Source organism: Electrona antarctica, assembly GCF_951216825.1.
Source record: "Electrona antarctica genome assembly, chromosome: 22".
In the NCBI taxonomy this organism is placed as follows: Eukaryota; Metazoa; Chordata; class Actinopteri; order Myctophiformes; family Myctophidae; genus Electrona; species Electrona antarctica.
This window is the reverse complement of record NC_136805.1, coordinates 36,958,721-36,981,640: the sequence shown is the minus strand read 5'-3', so window position 1 is coordinate 36,981,640 and position 22,920 is coordinate 36,958,721. Positions and strand designations below refer to the sequence as shown.

Below are 22,920 nucleotides of genomic sequence, written 5' to 3'. Positions count from 1 at the left end.
GGATATGATGTTTAGCTTCAATGCCACGTGAGAGACCCGGGGTTCGAAACCAGGGCGTTACACATGGACAAACTACAAACATTCATGGATGAATGGTGCATGACAAACTACAACTGTTCATAGACAAACTACACATGTCCATGGACAAACTACAACTGTTCATAGACAAACTACACATGTCCATGGACAAACTACAACTGTTCATAGACAAACTACACATGTCCATGGACAAACTACAACTGTTCATAGACAAACTACACATGTCCATGGACAAACTACAACTGTTCATAGACAAACTACACATGTCCATGGACAAACTACAACTGTTCATAGACAAACTACACATGTCCATGGACAAACTACAACTGTTCATAGACAAACTACACATGTCCATGGACAAACAACAACTGTTCATAGACAAACTACACATGTCCATGGACAAACTACAACTGTTCATAGACAAACTACACATGTCCATGGACAAACTACAACTGTTCATAGACAAACTACACATGTCCATGGACAAACTACAACTGTTCATAGACAAACTACACATGTCCATGGACAAACTACAACTGTTCATAGACAAACTACACATGTCCATGGACAAACTACAACTGTTCATAGACAAACTACACATGTCCATGGACAAACTACAACTGTTCATAGACAAACTACACATGTCCATGGACAAACTACAACTGTTCATAGACAAACTACACATGTCCATGTGCAATCTACAAAATGTCCATGGACAATTGGTGCATGTGTGAGATGAACACATATTAAAATTACAACATGAAACTGTGTGGGTAGATTGAAATGAGCTACCTTACCAATGTTATTAAACCAAAGCCTATTGTTAGCGCTGGAACCTGTCAGGGCTGAAAATAAAAGTTAAAACTGAAGTGCTTATTTACCTGATTTGGAAGAAGTGGAGCATTTCCTGCCCTTTGCTTCCCCCGCTTGATATTAGAGTGGGTTTTGCGTGGGCGAATTACAGGTGTTTACTAAAACCAAAGCCTTGTTGAATAACTTATAAGTAGCGTTTTTGCACATGCATAACTCGTTTTCGTTTTTTCTGTAAGTTTGTACTGCCCCGGCTTTTCAAACATCTCTCTCTCTCTCTCTCTCTCATTAGCAGGCAACAGTACAGCACTATCTCTCTCTCTCTGTTTCTGGCACGACAGCGCCCCTACTGGTACTCATGAGTCACACATGAGTCACACACAAACATAGGTTAACACAGACATTGCTGTTCCTTGGAGTGGTTGCACCACTCAAAAAATATATATATTGCATGTTACTGCTTTTAGGACTTGCTATGACTTGGATATTGTATAGATTTTAGTATTCTGCACAATCTGCACACATTGTACATCTGCACCTGCCTGAGAGATGGCATTTAAGGCAAAGCATTGCATTATCAGTGCCATGACACTGCATTGCCACACTTGTGTCATGGGATTCAATGTATTCATGCTTATATTTTGTAAAGAATTGGCCTAAGGTTAATTTCCATACTCTCAGAGTTCAATTAACCCATTTTGGGCCAGGAACCCCTTTTGGTGTTTTAAACATTATGTTATAATTTATCTATTGAAAAATAGCAGATCTACAAGCTCATAGCGCGCCACCGAGTGGCGCGCTATGAGCTTGTAGGTCTGCTATTTTTTGAAAAATCGTGAAAATATTTATTTCAGAAAATTGGAGGATTTAGAAGACTTTTTTTTTTTTTTTTGAGGTCAGGCCTTAAATGGGTTAAGTATTTCACCGTGTGCTTGCTGATATAATTGTCACTGTTCTGTGGATAAAAGTATGCAGATGGGACTCAAGCGCTTTGCACTTAAGGTTTTTATTGTTGTGCCCTACCACAGATGTTAACCCATTCAGGCCTGACGTCGAAATTAAAAAAAAATGTTTTCTAAATCATGACAATTTTCGGAAAGATTTGAGGCACATTTTAACGATTTTTCAAAAATAGCAGACCTACAAGTTCATAGCGCGCCACTCGGTGGCACGCTATGAGCTTGTAGATCTGCTATTTTTCAATAGCTAAAGTATAACATAATGCTTAAAACACCAAAAGGGGTTCCCGCCCAAAATGGGTTAACGTGATTTAGATGTTACCCGATTCTGTCTGCACTCTATTTATTTGAATACTTAAGTTCATAATTGATTACTTAATGAGTTAATTAATCTTGTAAGTCGCTAACTTTATTGTCAAAGTTCTAATTGTAAAAGCTGAAATGTCTTCAAAAGATCCTTCAACATATTATTTTCTCCAACTTGGGTCTGTGCAGGTCCCCAGCAAAATTTGCTAATATAGCGGCACAATCATTTTAACCACTTTTAACGATATTTGTTTTGCTTCATGGGGTCCCTGGCACACAATGTTTTTGAGATCGGGGTCCACGGCCAAACACACTCAATCATTTTGAGGGTCCTTGACATGAAAAAAGTTTGAGAAGCGCTGCTTTAAAACCTCAAAAACTAAAACAAACGTGACTGTTCATTTTGACCGAACATGTCTCTGCCTGAGAGAAGCACTAGAATATATCTGCACTGCCGTCGAGAGGGTGGCGCACCCATCTTTTCCCCTCTCGTCTCCTCCCCTCCCCTCCCCTCTCCTCTCCATTCTGCACGCCTGCCTTTGGGCAGAATAACTATTGCATCATTAGGACATGAGTGGTTCCCTCTTCATACACGCCAATTAGACTCTGGTGTGCGTGCGTGTGTGCGTGTGTGCGTGCGTGCGTGCGTGCGTGCGTGCGTGCGTGCGTGCCATGAGGGAGCAACCTGTACCATTTGATCTCTGTACTGACATCAAGGCCTGTGTGTGCATATGATCTCCGTATCAGTAATCCGGGATGAGAAACCAGTGGTTTACTCAAGTACTGTAAAGTAAGTAAGCCTTGCTGAGCCATGTGGCTCATATAGGAGGACCCATCTCCTGTTTCTGCAGCATGAGGCTGCTTGATGCAGTACAGTTGGAGGCCATCGATATTGTCCTTTTCTTTTTGCTGAGGTTTGCGTGATCTGCGCAAAAGGACAGTTAACCCATTTTGGGCGGGAACCCCTTTTGGTGTTTTAAACATTGTTATAATTTAGCTATTGAAAAATAGCAGATCTACAAGCTCATAGCGCGCCACCGAGTGGCGCGCTACGAGCTTGTAGATCTGCTATTTTTGAAAAATCGTGAAAATATTTATTTCGAAAACTGGAGGATTTAGAAGATTTTTTTAAAATTTTGAGGTCAGGCCTAAATGGGTCAAATGATAAGGGACAATATCGGTGGCACCCAACTGTACATCCTCCCTCTTGTATGTACTGTATATGGGACTTACCACACTTGACTTGATTCCAAGTAGGGAGGCATTGGGTCCCATTTATATAATCTTTGGTATGATACTTTGATACCAACTCAGTGGCCTTGTGGTTAGAATGTCCACCCTGAGACTGGGAGGTCGGGGTTCAATCCCCGGCCGGGTCATACCAAAGACTGTAAAAAATGGGACCCAGTGCCTCCCTGCTTGACACTCAGCATCAAGGGTTGGATTGGGGGTAAGTCCCTGCGACATACTAGCGTCATGTCCAGGGGGTGTACTTGTACATCAAGCTGCCTCACGCTACAGAAACAGGAGATAGGCTCCTCATGGCTCGGCAAGGCTACTTACTTACTACTACTATGATACTTTGGTACAATACTTCCACTGCGTTGCGTCTCGGAGGCAAATGTCACGTGGCGACGCGTTGTGAGCTTGTAGATGGGCTACTTTCAAATTAGCCATAGCATTGATTTATGATAAACTAGAAAAAGTGCCCTTCTGGGCACAGGTCTCCACCAGGAGGATAGGACTGTGTGAGATGTTTGGCAAAATGTTTAGGATTAATATAAACATGTTTTTTAAGCATTTTGTTCCAAAAATGTGTTTTGCAAAAATCAACCTGTTGGTGGCGCTATAACAGGCCAATGTGAAAAGGGTGGGATATATTCCTCAGCCTAGTAAGAAAATGTGTGAAAGATTTCACGTAAATTGCATGCTGCGTTCATGATTTGAGGCTTTTGTTCAAAACGGGGCAATCTTGCAAACTGTGAAAGCCAATTATAGCCAATAAGCCTATCTCACAGAATTTCCCCGCCCCCCTAAATACGCCCCCTTTCGGGGTTAGTGGTGATAGCGTGACGTCACTCCATAGACGCTACATGTTAACAGAGGTTATTTAACAAGTCTACAACTTTTGTTTTCTCAAGGTAAGGTTTGTTCTATCTGCTCGACCTGATTTACCATCTTGTTTGCTTCATAATAATATTGGTCTGTCACATTTTTACATTAGAAAATGTACTTAGATTCTCCAGAGAAAAAAACGTGTAAATGCCCATGTTAAAGTCACCACTATTTACCGGAAGTGGGCGTGAAAAACGGGCTGTGAGATAGGCCTATTAGGATGGAATATGAAATATCGGACAGATCCGACTTGAGCACATGACCATAGAGATACTGTGTAACGATTTGTGAGATTTTTGGACAGAATCTGGAGGAGTAATATCAAAAAATGTGTTTTACAAAAGTCGGCCTCCTGGTGGCGCTATAAAAGGCAGATGCGGAAAATGCAGGTCAAAGGTTTGTCCTTGGCCTCTAGGGAGTGTGCATGCAACGTATCACGCAGATCGGTGCAGTTTTAGGTAAACAATGTGAAAAGCTGCCTCATGGTGGCGCTATAACAGGCCGTTCTGGAAAATGTGGGGCAGAGGTTCATTGTTGGCATCCAGGGAGTGTGTGTGCAAAGTTTGGCATTGATCGGGCCAACGGTGCCGGAGATTAGCTGATAACGGACGGACAGAAGGACGGACGGAAGGACACACACACACACGGACGGAGTGCAAAACATACTCTCTCCCCATGCCTTCGGCCTGGTGGAGACAATTACGATAGTCCAATAACAAATGGCTATTCTGAAAGAAAAGTACTTTTACTTTTACTGGGCCTACTTTTAAGTTTTGATGATACTGAACTACAGAGTTCGGTGTGAAGAAAAAATAATATTACGCCCCGAGGCCGATTCTATATATCTATATCTGATAAACGTATGTTTCGATATCAGTGGTGCTCAAAGTATTTTCATGTCAAGGACCCCCAACATTATGTATTTGGCCTCGGACCCCCATAGGCGTTAACCCATTTTGACCTGAGATCAGATTCTATAAATGTCTTCTACATCCTGACAGTTTTCTGAAAAAGCTATGTTTCTATGTCAGTCGTTCTTCGATTTTTCAAAAATAGCAGACCTACAAGCTCGTAGCGCGCCACTCGGTGGCGCGCTATGAGCTTGTAGATCTGCTATTTTTCAATAGCTAAAGCATAACGTAATGCTAACACAAAAAGGGGTTCCCGCCCAGAATGGGTTAAAAAAAGATGTATATCCAAAGATTTGCCCTCATTTTCAAGTCCTTTCAAAAACAAAATAGCAGATCTACAAGCTCATAGAGCGGCACGGAGTGACATGCTATGCGCTTGTATATCTGTTATTTTTGAATAGCCAACCAATGTGCTACAGTACATAAATACAATTTAGCTAGTCTAAAATGACAGATGCTTTCCCGGTTTTTAACGGTTTAAATAAAGAATGAAATGCTTGACCAAGAAATGCTCCAAATAAATGAATGATGAGTGCCAATAAATGTTTTTTTCAAGACTAATTTGCTGCTGAAATGCTTCTACAGTACAGTACATACACGAGAAGGGATTCCAAATGCACATTTGTAAGTATAATCCACTGTAAATGAGGCCAAGTTAATAGGATTCTGTTTTTCTGTGCTGTGTCCCTTCAGTGAGAGACTGAAGGGGATTCAAGTGGGACAGGGCAGCGATACCAAGGGGCATTTTGGTAGCACTGGTTTCTCAAAGACTGTCCTCAAGACCAGTAGTTCTCAAACATTTTGGCGTCGACGAGCCCCAATTGATTGATTTTTTAGCTGGCGACACCCGGAAATGCTTTGGCCATGAACGATGCAAGTTGGAAATGCATGCCCCCATTGCACTGTACCTGTGATTAATTGTCTTTAATTTCCGCTGTTTACCCCCCCCCCCCCCCCCCCCCCCCCCATTTCTCCCCAATTTTGTCGTTATGCCAATTTGATTCCTCCCCACACAGCGATAACATGTGTCTGGTTATACCACTGCTGTTGTATCCTACTGACTCACCTGCCAGCGAGGAGCCCCCACTGGGAGGACCTGGAGCCTTCGTCCCACCAAACACTCCCCACTGACAGGTGCCGCCCCAGGTGTTACCGATGATACTAATGAAGGCTCTGTTCCATTCTGGTCAAACAGAGTCAGGGTGCTGCTATTGTGCATGTTGGCTCACTGGAAACACTCTGCTACACCAGTGGGTCTCAAAGTGTCCTTGGGTGGGTTCCAAATGGCCCCATACGGGTGTATAACTCTGAGAGTGTACAAATGGAACCAAATGAACCATTACGGGTCCCATTTGGTTCCATTTGTAAACTCTCAGAGTTATGGGGGTGCTTGAAATTAAAACATTTGAGAACAAAATGGAACAGAGCCTTAATTAGTATCATCGGTAACACCTGTGGAGGAAGTAGGGAAGCGGCCCGTAAGTTATGCTGTGTGCATATAACTGCATACAATCCATTGTGTTCGAGTATGTAGACGCCTGACAAAGCCGGACGCGCCACTGTGGGTTCAAAACCCACGACCTCCGTGGCACTGGGCAGGCACTTTGCAACCATTGCGTCACGCGAGCGCTCAGTGATTTGTCCTCAAGGAGGTGAGGGTAATGGCAGTCACGGCACGCCAGAGTTTAAAAACCGCAACGGACACTCTAGTGGAAACAGCAAGGTTTCCACGGCAACCTGGGTATGTTTAACCAATTCCCATCCCTGCACATGTGGTGAATGTTAAGTGCTTCAAAGAGAAAACAGCCCACGGTAAAAAAAAAAAAAAAAAAAAGGAGAGAGAGAGAGAGAGAGAGACCCAGCACACAAAAAATATCCCTCTGGCTGGTTAGGCATACATCTTAAAACATGACATTTTAATTCAAAGAGGCGCTCACCAAAGCAAAAGCAAATATGATTGCATCCTTCGCGCGAGGGTATTACATTCAATTCGACCAATTCTGTGTACAGTAAATTGGCTTTAATCCATTCTGGGCGGGAACCCCTTTTGGTGTTTTAACTAAGCATTATGTTATACTTATAGCTATTGAAAAATAGCAGATCTACAAGCTCATAGCGCGCCACCGAGTGGCGCGCTACGAGCTTGTAGGTCTGCTATTTTTGAAAAGTCGTGAAAATGTGGCGCAAAGCTTTGAATATAATATTTAAAAGCGAACATTTTTAACTAAAATATTGGCTTCTGGGGGGGTCCCTGGAACTACATATTTTGAGATGAGGGTCTGTGGCCCAATAGAGATAATTCTGGGGGTCCTTGACATGAAAAAGGTTGAGCACCACTGACATAGAAACATGGGTTTTTCAGAATTTTTATTTTATTTTTTTATCGACCTCATCCAAAATGGGTTAACCCATTCAGGCCTGACGTCGAAATTAAAAAAAAAAAGTTTTCTAAATCATGACAATTTTCGGAAAGATTTGAGGCACATTTTAACGATTTTTCAAAAATAGCAGACCTACAAGTTCGTGGCGCGCTATGAGCTTGTAGATCTGCTATTTTTCAATAGCTAAATTATAACAATGTTTAAAACACCAAAAGGGGTTCCCGCCCCAAAATGGGTTAATGGTTAATGTGGTTAAACGCTAACGTGACATGGATGCGTTCCAGGTCTCAATGGATTAATGAGCCACGGCTCCCGTTCTTCAGATGCGGTGTCAGGTGAAAGAGAGAACATTAATGAGAGGAAGGACTTGGCAGGGTGGAACAGAGAGGAGCAGAGAGTCAGTTCAGTGGGAAGATTCTTTTGACTGTACCGCGTCCTAGTTCTGCATTCATCATTTTACATTACAGTAGACAATGTAGCAACATCAACACATCAACACAGCAGAAGGCCGTCGACTGTCGAGCACAAAACCTGTATCTCCATATTTGAAGAGAGTGTCAAGCAAAGAGTGTCAAGCAAAAAGGAGAGAAAGAAGCAGAAGAAGTTGCAGCGTTGCGAGCTTGTAGATGCAATCTTTTAAACATTTTGAAAGTGAAAAGTGTGTTGGTAGGTTCTAAGAATATTGAACCAATGAAAAGTACCGTTTCCGTGCGATGACGACGACATGTATTCTGTATCAACACCAGAACGGCAGAATATCGTCTCTATATATGTCGTGGCGTCATCAGGAGTAAGTCAGTAAGTCAATTGGCCCAAGTCTAAGGTTTAATCCTATAAAATTCTATTTAATCATATTATGTTACATAACTGACAGAAAGTGTAATTTATATATTAATAGACGTGAATTGTTATTGACGTTTTTGGTAAAATGATTAAGAAATATAATATGGCAGAGGAAGTGTAGCGCCCAGGATTACATTAGATAATTGGCACTGGGTGAAAAAACTGGGTTGCAAAATATATTTTAAAAAAAAAATATATATATATATATATATATATATATATAAAAATATAGTTTTGTTTTAAAAAATTCCTGAAAACCTTGAAAAAATGACGTAGGCCATTAGTTTAACGAGGCAACGATATGGAGATTGGGAGTTTCAGCCCGACAGCGACGCTATGTGACTCGTTAACATCTTACCTGAGTTCCTTGGGATCAAAGACCAGCTTGACGTCATTGACGATGGTGGGAACGTACTTCAGCGCTGCGCCCTGGTGGACCCGAGACAAGAGGAGAGAAAAAAAAAGGCACGATCAAGAAACTGCATTTTCAGTTGGAGCCAATTAGCCCAGTCATTAATTTAGTACCCCAGTAAGCTGTTCCGGAACACTTTGGTCTGCGTCCTCAAAAAAATAATAATCGCGTCTCGTAACGGGCAACACAATTAACCGTGTGCCCTATATGTCCTATGGACTTCCCTTGGCCAATTTGGCTAATGAAAACGCTGTGGCTCTCAGCGACATGCGTTCCAGCCTTATAAAGCACATGTCGCCTTCCGACAGGCCACTTAACCCATTTTGACCCGAGATCAGATTCTAAAAATGTCTTCTACATCCTGACAGTTTTCTGAAAAAGCTATGTTTCTATGTCAGTCGTTCTTCGATTTTTCAAAAATAGCAGACCTACAAGCTCGTAGCGCGCCACTCGGTGGCGCGCTATGAGCTTGTAGATCTGCTATTTTTCAATAGCTAAAGCATAACATAATGCTAACAGCAAAAGGGGTTCCCGCCCAAAATGAGTTAAAAGGAGTAGCTCACACAAAAAAGTACGTATTTCTATCAATCACACACACGACGCCCCATGAAGCTTCGACTACATGGAGATTGAGATTTCTTTATTTTTTTTCCTGGGTTATAGGGTTTCCTGAACCAATAATGTGATGACCAGCTGAGTTGATTCAGTGTCCTACTGTCTACTGAGTGTAGAGTACAATGACCCAGACATTGAATTATAGTCTCAGGAATGGAACAAAAACTAAAGAAAGTCTCGATCAATTCAAGGCTTTATGGGGATTTGTGCAATTGATCGGGTTTTTTGCTGCTTCTTTAACCCTTTATTCTCAGTACAACAAACCTGAGTTTGTCCTTGGAACATTTTGTTTTAGCTCTTGATTTGTAAACCTATGTAATTTCACATGTATACCTTTTGTTTTTTATTTCCCTGATCTTCTGATGTATTGTGATGTTTTTCTGTGTGATTGTGTTACTCGACGACACTGAAAATGAGTTTATACTCAGTATAATTTTGAGAATAAATAAAACTTGAATGATTTTTTTCCCCCATCTATGTAAAAAACAAAAAAAGGCTGATCTACAAGCTGCAATTGTAGATCTGCTATTATTTGGTGAGCGTTCCTCCCAGAATAAGCCTTATTGATTCTCAAGAAAGAAAGAAAGAAAGAAAGAAAGAAAGAAAGAAAGAAAGAAAGGTATAGTGTCTCACTATTCTTTCCCAAGTGAAACCTGGAGAAAATGGCAAGTGAAAACAACATGAAAAGGCAAACGTTTGCGATGGGGCAGGTACAGTAGATTAGACTTGGAGCCGTTTTGGTTCTCCAACTTCTTCATTTCAAGGAGCCCCAAAATTGTATGCATTCTGGCTGCAGGACCCCCCATCTAAAAAATAATGAGTTTTTTCAAAAATAGCACAGATCTACAATCTCATAGGCCGCCACTTCCTGCCACTTGAAGATCTGCTATATTATCATAGCCAAATTATAACATAATGGTTGACAAAGTGGTCAAAATACACACTGTATAGTAACTAATTTGGCTGGAGACCCCCATCCCTCCGGGACCCCACTATGAGAACCAATGGATTAGAGCAGGGGTTCCCAAAGTGGGGTCCAGGGACCCCCAGGGGTCCTTGAGGGAGTTCCAGGGGGTCCCCCAGCTAAATATAGTTAGGAACCAAATGGACCCTTATGGCAAGTTATGGGTCTGTGACTCAGAGTGTACAAATGGAACCAAATGGACCATTATGGGTCTGTAACTCAAAGAGTGTACAAATGGAACCATTTCCATTTCCATTTGTACACTCTCAGAGTTAAATTAACATCGATTTTACATTATAAACTGGGGTCCCAGAGATAGAAATTCTGTTAAAATGGGCGCCCGTACTTAATGCATGTCAAACGGGTTGGTCCTTGAAGTGAAAACGGTTGAAAGTGACTGCTAGAACCGTACAAATGGGGGTCCGCAGGGTAATAAAGGTCAATTTGGGGGTCCTTGACATGAAAAGGTTTGAGAACCACTGAGAGGGTAAGGGGTTGTTAAGGAAGGAAGATGAGGTTAATGAACTGTATACTGTAACACCGACTACTATCAACATTCTCCCATCTCGTCCTTTAGCCTGCCTAGAACTACAGGAAGTGAACCAACAGTGGACAAACACAGAGGAACAGAAGAGATACAGTATCAGTGGAAAATAGAAATATAAGAACATTCAGAGAAAATACAACATCTGCCAACTCAACTCCTCTCGTATTAGACATGAAGTTGTATAGCATTTAAGTTTGTTTTTTCTTTTTGACCTTGGAATGAATTACAAATAAATAATCCACATTGGATGGTGTGGCAGACTGCCAATTATACAACAGGTCGTTTTGAGGAAGCAATCTGATTGGTTGAAACATCTTTCTAGCCATGCTTCAAACTCAAAACAAAATCAAAACAAACAATTCAGCCGTGCTTTTCTCTCAGAGCGCAGCAGACTCGGTGGCTAGGCTAGCTAGTTTCTTGGGACATTTGTGGTCGTAGTGACTACATCTGTCATTGATTATTTTTTTTTTTTTCAATGATTATCTTGGTTTTAAGGGCAAATGTTGTATAATTGCAATATTACACTGGGGGGGGGGGGGGGGGGGGGGGGTAACGTCATGAATGCACTTCTGCGTTTTGCTTAATTATGTCAACGATCAACCAAGCCTGTTGTTCCCAATGTGGGGTGTAGGGACCAAATGGACCCTTACAGGTCTGTTACTCAGAGTGTACAAATGGAATCAAAATGACTCGTATGGGTCCATTTGGTTATTAATTGTACACTCGCAGAGTTAAATAAATGAACATGTTAGAGTGTAGATTACGGTCCCGGAGATAGGGACATGGCATTGAATTCGATACCCAATCGCACATCAAACTGGGGATCATTGAAATGGAAAAAAAAAGGGTTGAGATCCACTAGATCCAAGTAGCTGGCCTCACATGAACGACCAATCGATACGTGGCTGAGGTCTCAGTGAAAGCCTGTCAAAGCAGTCAGCCTATAGTGAGGCTACCATGGATCAATAGTCAGTAATGGCTGGGGAGAGCGTGTGTGCTTTATTGAACCCAGGTAGTGATTCCACACCTCACTGTGTGTCTCCCAGTCTGTCCTGCTGAGACCCATATCTCCATTAAATTAAAAAGTGGTGCAGTTAATCCAACCGATCGATGTAATTAAAAAGAAAAATGATAATCGATCATTTAATAAAACATGATTGATGCCTATTATGTCATTATAGGCAAAAATGTAAAATAATTGAACATATTTTCAAAATAGTGATAAGTATGGGGCATGCCCATATATGGGCACATCGGTCAGATGGGCGGTTCTGAACGACCGTACATGGCGAGGACCGTGGGAGAGTCCAGCTCTCCCACGGTCCTCGCCATGTACGCGCCCCAACTTTGAATGTTGATCGGTCGGACGGTTCTCGAGATATACGGTATGTGAACTACAGGAACACTCACTCACACATTTTTAGCGAAAGCCTTCCCAGCATTAACATGAAACAGAACATCTACTAGTATAGAGCCCTGTGGGACTCCATATGGGGTTTTAAGTGGTAAAGCGAGCGGACCTGGCCCTAGACGAGCAAACAAAACATCCTGGAGCCTTGGATCGTCTCCCTCTCCCTCCCTCCCTCTCCCTCTCCCTCTCCCCCTCTCCCGCTCTCCCTCTCTCCCCCTCTCCCCCTCTCCCCCTCTCCCTCTCTCTCTCTCCCTCTCCCTCTCTCTCTCCATCAAGCCGTGGGTTGTCCGTAATGAAGTCATCAACAGTGCAGCTCTGACTGGCTGATTACGAAGCCAGCCGTTAATAATGGGGAGCGATTATCCGAGCCGACGCCTCCCCCTCTCTCTGACTGACTGATGGAAATGCCAGCCAAGGTGGGTCGGGGGGTGTTTATGCAGCATCTGTGCATATTAGCGGAGGTGCCAGTCTCTCTCTCTCTCTCTCTCTCTCTCTCCATCCATACAGACCTATTACAGCACACAGTCACAGACGTGTGCGACGCAGGGATGTCTGTCGCAATGCCGGTCGCCATAGTTTCTGCTTAAGTTGTTTTTTTTGGGGGGAGGGAGAGCAGTGGTGGAAAGTGACATCTATTCAAGTACTGTGGTTAAAGCAGCACTAGTAACTTTTTTTAAATGATTACATTTTAAATGTATCAAAATCTGTATGGTAGAGTATGTTAATTATTTCTCTGCGAGGTACAAATATATTCGTACCCCCCCCCAGCTATGGGGTGTCGTCAGCCTCGTATACTCTGTGTATATAGTGGTTGAGGCCCACAGTAGCTTTTAACATTGATCCGGTTGCTATGCAACGCCTCCGTCACCACCAGCTATGGGACGTTTGTTACAACTCCTGTCCATTTACCTCGGTTCAAAGCAGGATTTACAAACCTCCATAACTCGGGAATCTAGGAGAGCTTGGAGAGTCCTTGGTGATCCTCAGCCATCCAAAGGTCGGATGTCATTTGTGACTTTGTCTCGCATCGCTTATGGCGACAGGTGTGTGCTAATGCTAATGATAGCAAATGTTGCAGTTTATGGGGCTACAGCGGGGATGAAACCGATTATCTTAAAGTGGACGCAGGCGGTGGCATAGGTTAACTACAATTATGCTACCAGCTAGCAAGCAGCCAAAAAAAGAGTTAATAGTAGATTTTTAGGGGCTTTTTTTCCTTTATTGATAGATACACAGTAAGGCGACAGGAAACAGGGAGAGAGATGTGCGGGGAAGAAACACAGCAAAGTTCGTCGGGATCGGGACTCGAACCAGCGACACGCTGTCAGGCTCCAGCCTATGTGCTTGGACCGCTAGGCCACGTACCTCCACATGCGCTACGCCCCCCTAATGAGACCAAGGGGCCAGTGAGGCTATTCAACGTTGAAGCTCTGGGCCCTAGTGGTAGGAGGAGGGACTACAGGCGGACCCGTGGATTCATGACCGGGAAACCCTGTGCAGCTGGGCTTTAACATTGAGCGCTCGGTTGCACTTCCGCATTTGACCACCAAAATGTGGTGGTCAAATGCGGAAGTAGACGTTCTGAGACGGTACTTCCGGCAGTCTTCCGGGTGCTTCAAAACGCCACTGAGCAACTTCCACTGACATGAATAGCTGGGGGGCGGAGCTTCGCGCCAGTTCAGTCTCTATCCTTTTATATACTCTATGAATGAGACCCTTCACTGTCAGGTGAAAAGAAGATGGTGGCTTGACGGCCTGGAGGAGACCCACGGCTATCTTCACCCTCCCAATGACTTATTGTGGGGGTTAGCAGAGAAGATGGTGTACTCATAGAAAGGCTGGGGAATCGGGCATTGGCTTACTTATCAATCGGGACATGAAGGGGAGAAAATGTTGAAAGTGTTGCTCAACACAGCCTTTTCATTATTTGCCTGCCCCTGAGATCTGAGAGATTTATGTTATTCAAAAGTTTCAATAAAAAAAGATTTTGAAAAGAAATAAAGACGTGATGATCAAGAAGATTCAATGTATCCCCTGAGATAGCGGTCAGGCTCTATTAGCTCAGTAGTAAACATCTCAGCCATTGCTATATAAATGCACCATTTAACCATTTTAAAACAGTTGCAGTGGAGCCTGAAGATTTTGAGGACTTTCGGGGGTTAAAAGCGTTACATTCTGCATCGCAAGTACCGTTACAACTTTAAGTGCATTTTGATGCCAAAGCTTTTGTACTTTAAATATCAGATCTACATGGTTGTCGTTTCGCGCTGCGTTTTGAGCTTTTGGATACTGCTACTTGTGGAGCTTTCGTGCGACGCCGGCTGTAGTTATGATCAAATGAAAAACAGAAAGAGTTAGAATACGAAGCCACAAGGTTTCTGTTCGACAGAGTGTGTTTTGCATCACTGGTTGTTGGAAACGTGGACCTGCTTAACCCATTTTGGGCGGGAACCCCTTTTGGTGTTAGCATTATGTTATGCTTTAGCTATTGAAAAATAGCAGATCTACAAGCTCATAGCGCGCCACCGAGTGGCGCGCTACGAGCTTGTAGGTCTGCTATTTTTGACTGACATAGAAACATGGCTTTTTCAGAAAACTGTCAGGATGTAGAAGACATTTTTACAATCTGATCTCAGGTCAGAATGGGTTAACTGCCAGTATGTGAGTGAAGGCTGTGTTAGCAGCACACAGGGAACATGCCAGCAGCTTTTGTTACAGACTTGGCGTTCAACGAAATGAAACATCACAATGAATCCTGTCAGAGCTCGGGGGCCCCGACATATTTTAATGCATGTTGCAGCGCCAACGCAATTTCTGGACATCTTGCCACCTGCCTGGCAGCCATTTAACCCTTTTTGACCTGAGATCAGATTCGAAAAATATCTTCTACATCCTGACAGTTTTCTGAAAAACCTATGTTTCTATGCCAGTCGTTCTTCGATTTTTCAAAAATAGCAGACCTACAAGCTCGTAGCGCGCCACTCGGTGGCGCGCTATGAGCTTGTAGATCTGCTATTTTTCAATAGCTAAAGCATAACATAATGCTAACACCAAAAGGGGTTCCCGCCCAAAATGGGTTAAAACAAATCGGGAGCCACGCCACCTGTCTTCATTCCGTTATCTCCGAGCGCGCCGACGATGCTAGGGGGCGAATGCCTAAACATGCACAGTCACACACACACTCTGTTTTTTTTCCCTCAGAACTCGTCTCATTAGCAGGCCTGTCGTAATTATTACATAATGGCCTGATGAGGCGAGGTAGCATTCTCCATCTGCTTGGAATGAGCTTCAGAAGTCCTTAAAAATCTGTCTGGGTCTATTCAGGGCAATGGTTTTGTAAACACGTTGGTTCAAAACTTTAAGCCCATTCAGGACGGGAACCCCTTTTGGTGTTTTAAGGATTATGTTATACTTTAGCTATTGAAAAATAGCAGATCTACAAGCTCATAGCGCGGCACTCGAGCTTGTAGATCTGCTATTTTTGAAAAATCGTGAAAATGTGACGCAAATCTTTGAATATATATTCTTTCAGAGCGAACGTTTATAACTCAAATCTTTGCGTCTGAGGGGGGGGGGGGGGGGGGGTGTCCCCAGAACAACATATTTTCAGATGGGGGTCGGCAGCCCATTACATATAATGTGTGGGGTCCTTGACATGAAATATTGAGCACCACTGATATAGAAACATAGGTATTTCAGAAAACTGTTTTTTTTTCTTTTTTCGACGTCAGGCCTAAATGGGTTTATTAACATGTTTGGTTTATCATTACATATTTTCTGTCTTCCTGATTCATGTGTTTTAATTATTGCTGTATTCTGTATGAAACTGTTCATCTGTTGTTGAGTGAGTATTGTGTTCTGTGTTCCGGCTATACATTGACAATGAGGGCCTTCCCCTCAACTGCTTTCCGAGTCTATAGTAGCAATTACTCAAAACAGCTGAAATAGCCAGGCGTGTAGATCGTTAAGCTATCGTCTTTGCCGTCTACGCATAAAATTACAAATGCATGCCATTAGTACATTAATTTAGTGGCATTGGTGAATAGTGATACCGGCATTCATTTGAATATTTAAGCGACAGTATTTTTCATATCTGACCTGAGAGATTTTTGTTTACGCCAAACTGAAACCTATGTATTTATACGTTCCAATGTTCAATGCCAAAAATCTCGTTAACAGATTAATCGCCCAGGACGAAGTTCTTTGTCCTTTCTATTAGTAACGCCCGACGCTCAGGACGAAGTATTGTCCTAAAGACGAAGTTTATTGATACGAGAACAGATCGCCTGGCTGTATAGCCCAGGCGCGCCTGCTGGGCTCTCCTCGGTGACGCGCAAGACTGAGACGTCATCAAAAAACTCCCTCCTCTGTTTAGCTGATGAAAACGAAAATCTTAAAACGTTCATAACTCGCGATCTAAATCATCCCGTCTTTTTCTGAAAAAAGATCCTGTGTTAGACGGCGCTCCGCGGTCCAGTCGCTAGTCCCGATAGATTTATTCTTGTCTCCCGTTGTTGTCGATCGATTCTAAAGTGCTGTGGCTATTGTTAGCTGCTACACAACATCATGAACTTCCGGCCGGTCCGTCCGGAAAAGGCGTCCGTGTTTATAAATCGACTGGGCGCATGAATGTAATGGATTAAATCGTTCCGGGCAATTAAAGTGTTAATCGCAAATATTTGTAGGACCCAAAAAACAAATATTTCACAATCGTTGACAACCCCAGCGGCATTCGCTTCATAACAACACACAATAGAAATCAACAGTCAGAGATTAAAATAGGGTGCATTTTGCGTCCCAAAACGCAGTTTATAGTTAAGGGACGCACTAAAACAACAACCTCTGCATCCACGGGGATGCACTACTATACTGTTTTTTATTCTAGTTTTGTTTGCTAGCTTTAGTTATAATAATCATTTCTTCTTCTGTTTTCTACATGAATATAACCACATTATAACCATATACATAAGAAATCAGGTTGTGTTTAGGGTTAGGACTAAGTATTTAGGTTTAGGGGCTGGAGTTATGTATCAATCAAACGAAATGTGTAGACACGTTTGTATGTGCCTGTGTGTATCTCTGGCAGTATGTCAGTAGCAACAAGGTCAACTAGTGGATTTACTAGTCGACTAGTTGAATAGTCGACAAGTTGCTTAAAGCCCTAGTGTATACAGTACGTGTCTGTATGCTTGTGTATGTGTCCGTATGCACATGTATGTGTGCCTAAGTGTGTACCCCTGTGCATGCAATGCATGCGCATGTGCGTGCACCGTGCACGCTGTCCAGATGTTCAGTAGAGGATACAGTCTGGAGGTGTGACAGTGTTTACAATTTGTGTTTGTGTGTATGCAACTATGCATTAATCCAATTGTGCACGTATCTGCGTGCGTGTTTATGTGTCCGTAAGCATGTGTATGTGTCGGCATGCGCGCACGTGTGTGTATGTCTCATCATGTGTGTGTGTGTGTGTGTGTGTCCATTTGTGCATGTATGCGTGTGCACGCTGGCCAGATGTTCGGTAGGATAAGTCTGGAGGTGTGACAGAGAGCGCTTATTAACTTCCAGCTGTCACACACACGCACACACGCGTGCATGAGCGCGCGCGCGCGCACACACACACACACACACACACACACACACACACACACACACACACACACACACACACACACACACACACACACACACACACACACACACACACACACACACACACACACACACACACACACACACACACACACACACACACACACGTGCACGTGCGCACACACACACACACACACACGCACCCAAAAGCCTGTGCGTTCCTCAAGATCAATTTTTAATTTAGTGACAGTAAAGCTTAATATCTAACCCAATTACACAGCATCTGACTCCTAATTGACTTCAGGGCATCTCCTACGGCTGAGCGTGCAGTGTGTGTGTGTGTGTGTGTGTGTGTGTGTGTGTGTGTGTGTGTGTGTGTGTGTGTGTGTGTGTGTGTGTGTGTGTGCGTGTGTGTGCTGTGATTAGGGCTGCAACTCACCAAAAAAAGATTGAACTGAATTAATCGAATAATCGAGAAGCACGTATTTATTTTATATTAACCCATTTTGACCTGGGAACGATTCTACAAAAGATATTAGTTAAAAACGTTCGCTTTGAAAGATATATTCAAAGATTTGCACTACATTTTCAAGATTTTTCAAAAATAGCAGACCTACAAGCTCGTATCGCGGCACTGTAGTAATCACACACGTATGAACTGAGTGGTGCAACTCCTTGTGGGGGTCCCCGGTGGGTCCCCGGAACTTCCAGACCCACAGGAACGTGCCCAGGGTGCCAGCCCGGTTCCGGCGAGCTGCCCCACATCCGAAACGGTCGAGAAATGACAGAGTTACTGTGTGGGGGAATTAGCAGACACCTCTCCCTCTCCCCCCCCTCCCCCTCTCCCTCCCTCCCCCTCTCTCTCTCTCTGTGTGTGTAATTAGCAGGCAACAGTGCTACTATCTCTCTCTCTCTCTCTTTTTCTAGCACAACAGCGCCACTTCTGCCCCTACTGGTGCTTTAAACATAGGGACATGCACGTGGACATAGGGACAGTGATGTTCCTTGGAGTGGTTGCACCACTAAAAAAAATATAAATATCGGATCAGGAAAAATCGGTATCGGCAGATACTCAAAATCAAATGATCGGAATCGGATCGGGAGCAAAAAATAACCGAGATGGGGACATCCCGACCCTATCCCTGGCCAATATTGAGGAAAAAGTCGTACATCGCACCGAGCTCAATGTGTGAGAGCATGTTAGTTTCAGATGGCAACACAACAGGGGGTGTGTCGTGGTGGGGGATGGGAGGACAACGGAAGGGCTATAAAAGGCCAAAGCGGGAGAGCAAGGTGAGGTGAAGGTCACACAAATACCTTGAGGAGCAGCTAGAGAAGAGAAGGAAGGTTGGAGGAGGAGACCGGGATCAGAGAACAGTCAAGGTCAGAGTGAAACGCACAGAGGAGAGAGAAAACACACAGATATACAGTAGAGACAGGCAAGTGGAAAACACAGAGAACTGTTTGATTACATACAGTAGAGACAGGCAAGTGAGAAACCGAAGAACCTTTTTGACTAGTACATAGGCTTCAAAGGTGCAGTAAGCGATTTTCTTCTGCTAATATAAGTGTGAAATATTTCTATATTATGTGTATAGTATGTGTGTGTTATTTGTCTTTTGCTGCGGGAGTTCATTGAATAGTAAAATGCTGGAAAGTAACTAAGTACATTTAAGCACTGTACTTATTGTACTTTTACTCCATTACAATTAGGTGAAAACGTCAGTTACTAGTTACTTTGCAGATTTACAGTAGATTATTATTATTACAAAACAGGCATTAGCCACTTCGCCTCTGTTACTGTATTATACTTTTCTTGTAGATCTGCTATTTTCAAAAGATGTGTATACATTTGAAAACTTGACAGTGGACATTCTGCACAAAGGGTGCTTTTACTTTCTCTGGCAATACGTTGGTACTTTCACTCAAGTGCATTTTGAGTTCCGGACTTTTACTTGTAACAGAGTATTTCTACATTGCAGTGTTGATACTTTTTACTGTAAAGTAAAACCTTCGAGTACTTGTTCCCACCACTGTCCAGGCAGTAGCATGGTGACATTCAAGTACTTGTTCCCACCACTGTCCAGGCAGTAGCATGGTGACATTCAAGTACTTGTTCCCACCACTGTCCAGGCAGTAGCATGGTGACATTCAAGTACTTGTTCCCACCACTGTCCAGGCAGTAGCATGGTGACATTCAAGTACTTGTTCCCACCACTGTCCAGGCAGTAGCATGGTGACATTCAAGTACTTGTTCCCACCACTGTCCAGGCAGTAGCATGGTGGTGTGTGTGAGACAGACAGCCTACCTACACCATGCCAGTGTTCTCTGTATCGTGGTGTGTGTGTGTGAGTGTGTGAGTGTGTGTGTGTGTGTGTGTGTGTGTCAGACAGCCTACCTTCACCATGCCGGTGTTCTCTGTATCGTGGTGTGCGTGTGCGTGTGCGCGCGTGCGTGCGTGCGTGCGTGCGTGCGTGCGTGCGTGCGTGTGTGTCAGACAGCCTACCTTCACCATGCCAGTGTTCTCTACGTTGCTGTTCATCATGTCATTGAAGGACGTGAAGAGGTCCCTCAGAGACTCCATGAAGTCAGCCTCTCCCTTGTTCTCGTACAGTCTAGAGGAGGAGAGAGCAGCGTGGTTACAGTACGTCTCACATACACACACACACAAAGCTCATTCATCGGACGTAGAAGGGCGGGCTTTAAACTTCAAACTCCGGTAGACTCCAGAATTGTACCATCACACCTGTATATTACTGTATATGCCTGCTAAACTTGAGGTTTACGGGCATATCTAGTGCCCATAATTGCCCGTTAACTCCTAAAATTTTTTTAATTAAATAAAGTAAAGTAATAAGTAACAAGTTCCTTTTGTCAGGGAGTAATATTAGTTTTTGACTAGTTGACTGCCACATGGTGGACGCGAGAGCCAACGCTAGACTGCCGACCCGGAACTACTTTGTTTTAGTGTGTTGCACGCTGGAAGGAAAGAAGGAAAGGCCAGATTAATAATAAAGCTTATCTGACGTAACGTTCTGCCAATAGCGGTTGCCGGTTGGATTCTAATTGGCGGAACGTTCCGTCACGAGCAGTTAATTTGTTAAGTAAATTCCAACACTCTGTGCAACCGGTCCTTTTTATGTAACCGTTGACATCCCCCCCCCACCACATACACACCCTACATTTCCCCAGAGTAGAAATAAATAACGGTCTCTCTCTCTCTCTCCCTCTCTTCCCCTCCCTCTCCCCCCCAATTCATTAAAAGGCGTCTGCGAGGGGAACGTGGGCCCTGGTGCGTTGTTCGATGCAAGAATGCGACAGCGGATCAAAACGCCATACATCATTGCTCGCTGCCAGCCAGATTAGCATTTGAAACAACCAGACAAGACCCCAGAGCACCTGCCTGCTGTCACTGAGAAACACAAAAATATGAATAATCTACGTAAACGAGCTCTCTTGAAATGCCAGCAGTGAAAGAGGAGAGACAGAAGGAGATCTAAGGGTTGTCTGTCTGTCTGTCTGTCACAACACAACAATGTAGAATATCTGTTCTATTACAAGGAAAAGTCCTGTATTAGTTTTTTTTCCTTTGTTGTTTCTACTTGAGTAATAGTAAAAGTATTGTGTACATAACTCTGAGATTGGACTGTTAAGGAATCGGACCGTTAACAGGGAATCGTCCAAATGTTGTTCATCCCTCTTGCAGTGCCAATTAATCTTTACAAACATGGGTATTAATGGGAAAATGAGCTTCTGTGTCTGCTCACTCTGCTACAACCTCATAGGGCGGCGATTATTCTATCAATACATTTTCACCAATTAATCTAATAATGTGAATTTTAAAATTAATGTTGAAATGTGTTTTTTATATATCAACACATTGATTAACCATCTAAGCAAGATGTTGTACTTTGTCACACACGGTGCCGGGCAAAAAGTGTGAATATGGCTAGATCAACAAGCTCGGCCAAAATGTCAATATTTCAGAACATTTCTGAATGACTTGCCTGGAATAGGGATTCGATTATTAATCGATTATTTAATTAAACTATCGATCATTTGTTATACAGTAATCGATTAAATCAGATAGTTTGATTAACCGTCGCAGTGTTTCAAGAGACGAAAAAAAAAAAAAAAAAAAATATATATATATATATATATATATATAATTAACATTAACATTTTAATCAGATTAATAACAGCTTAAAAATATAAATAACTAGAAAAAGTGCCCCTCGGGGCACAGGTCTCCACCAGGGCAGGTCAGGTTGTGGCCTCCTGGTGGCGCTATAATAGGCCAATGTGAAAAGGGTGCCATTTCTTCATACGCCTTTGATGGCAATTGGATGATTTGAGGCATTTTGTTCCAAAAATGTGTTTTGCAAAAATCAACCTGTTGGTGGCGCTATAACAGGCCAATGTGAAAAGGGTGGGATATTTTCCTCAGCCTAGTAAGAAAATGTGTGAAAGATTTCACGTAAATTGCATGCTGCGTTCATGATTTGAGGCTTTTGTTCAAAACGGGGGAATCTTGCAAACTGTGAAAGCCAATTATAGCCAATTAGGATGGAATATGAAATATCGGACAGATCCGACTTGAGCACATGACCATAACGATTTGTGAGATTTTTGGACAGAATCTGGAGGAGTAATATCAAAAAATGTGTTTTACAAAAGTCGGCCTCCTGGTGGCGCTATAAAAGGCAGATGCGGAAAATGCAGGTCAAAGGTTTGTCCTTGGCCTCTAGGGAGTGTGCATGCAACGTTTCACGCAGATGTGAAAAGCTGCCTCATGGTGGTGCTATAACGTTGGCATCCAGGGAGTGTGTGTGCAAAGTTTGGCATCGACCGGGTTAACGGTGCCGGAGATTAGCTGGTAACACAGGACACACACACACACGGACGGAGTGCAAAACATACTCTCTCCCCATGCCTTCGGCCTGGTGGAGACAATAAATCAACATTTGAACTATGTCCAAAATATCACGTTTTTCTGTATATTGTTGTGGGAATGGTA

The 22,920-nt window shown here is 43.1% G+C and overlaps 1 protein-coding gene across 1 annotated transcript in view; it reads right to left on the bottom strand.

The window, feature by feature from the left end:
* Positions 1–22,920, bottom strand: part of dock1 (dedicator of cytokinesis 1) — a gene marked incomplete at its 5' end in the record, with an annotated part of 409,371 nt that overhangs the window by 341,483 nt on the left and 44,968 nt on the right. The window contains 2 exons of the mRNA XM_079492379.1: positions 8,723–8,793; positions 20,410–20,518. Coding sequence (XP_079348505.1) covers positions 8,723–8,793; positions 20,410–20,518 — 180 coding nt within the window. The remainder of the gene's footprint in view (positions 1–8,722; positions 8,794–20,409; positions 20,519–22,920) is intronic.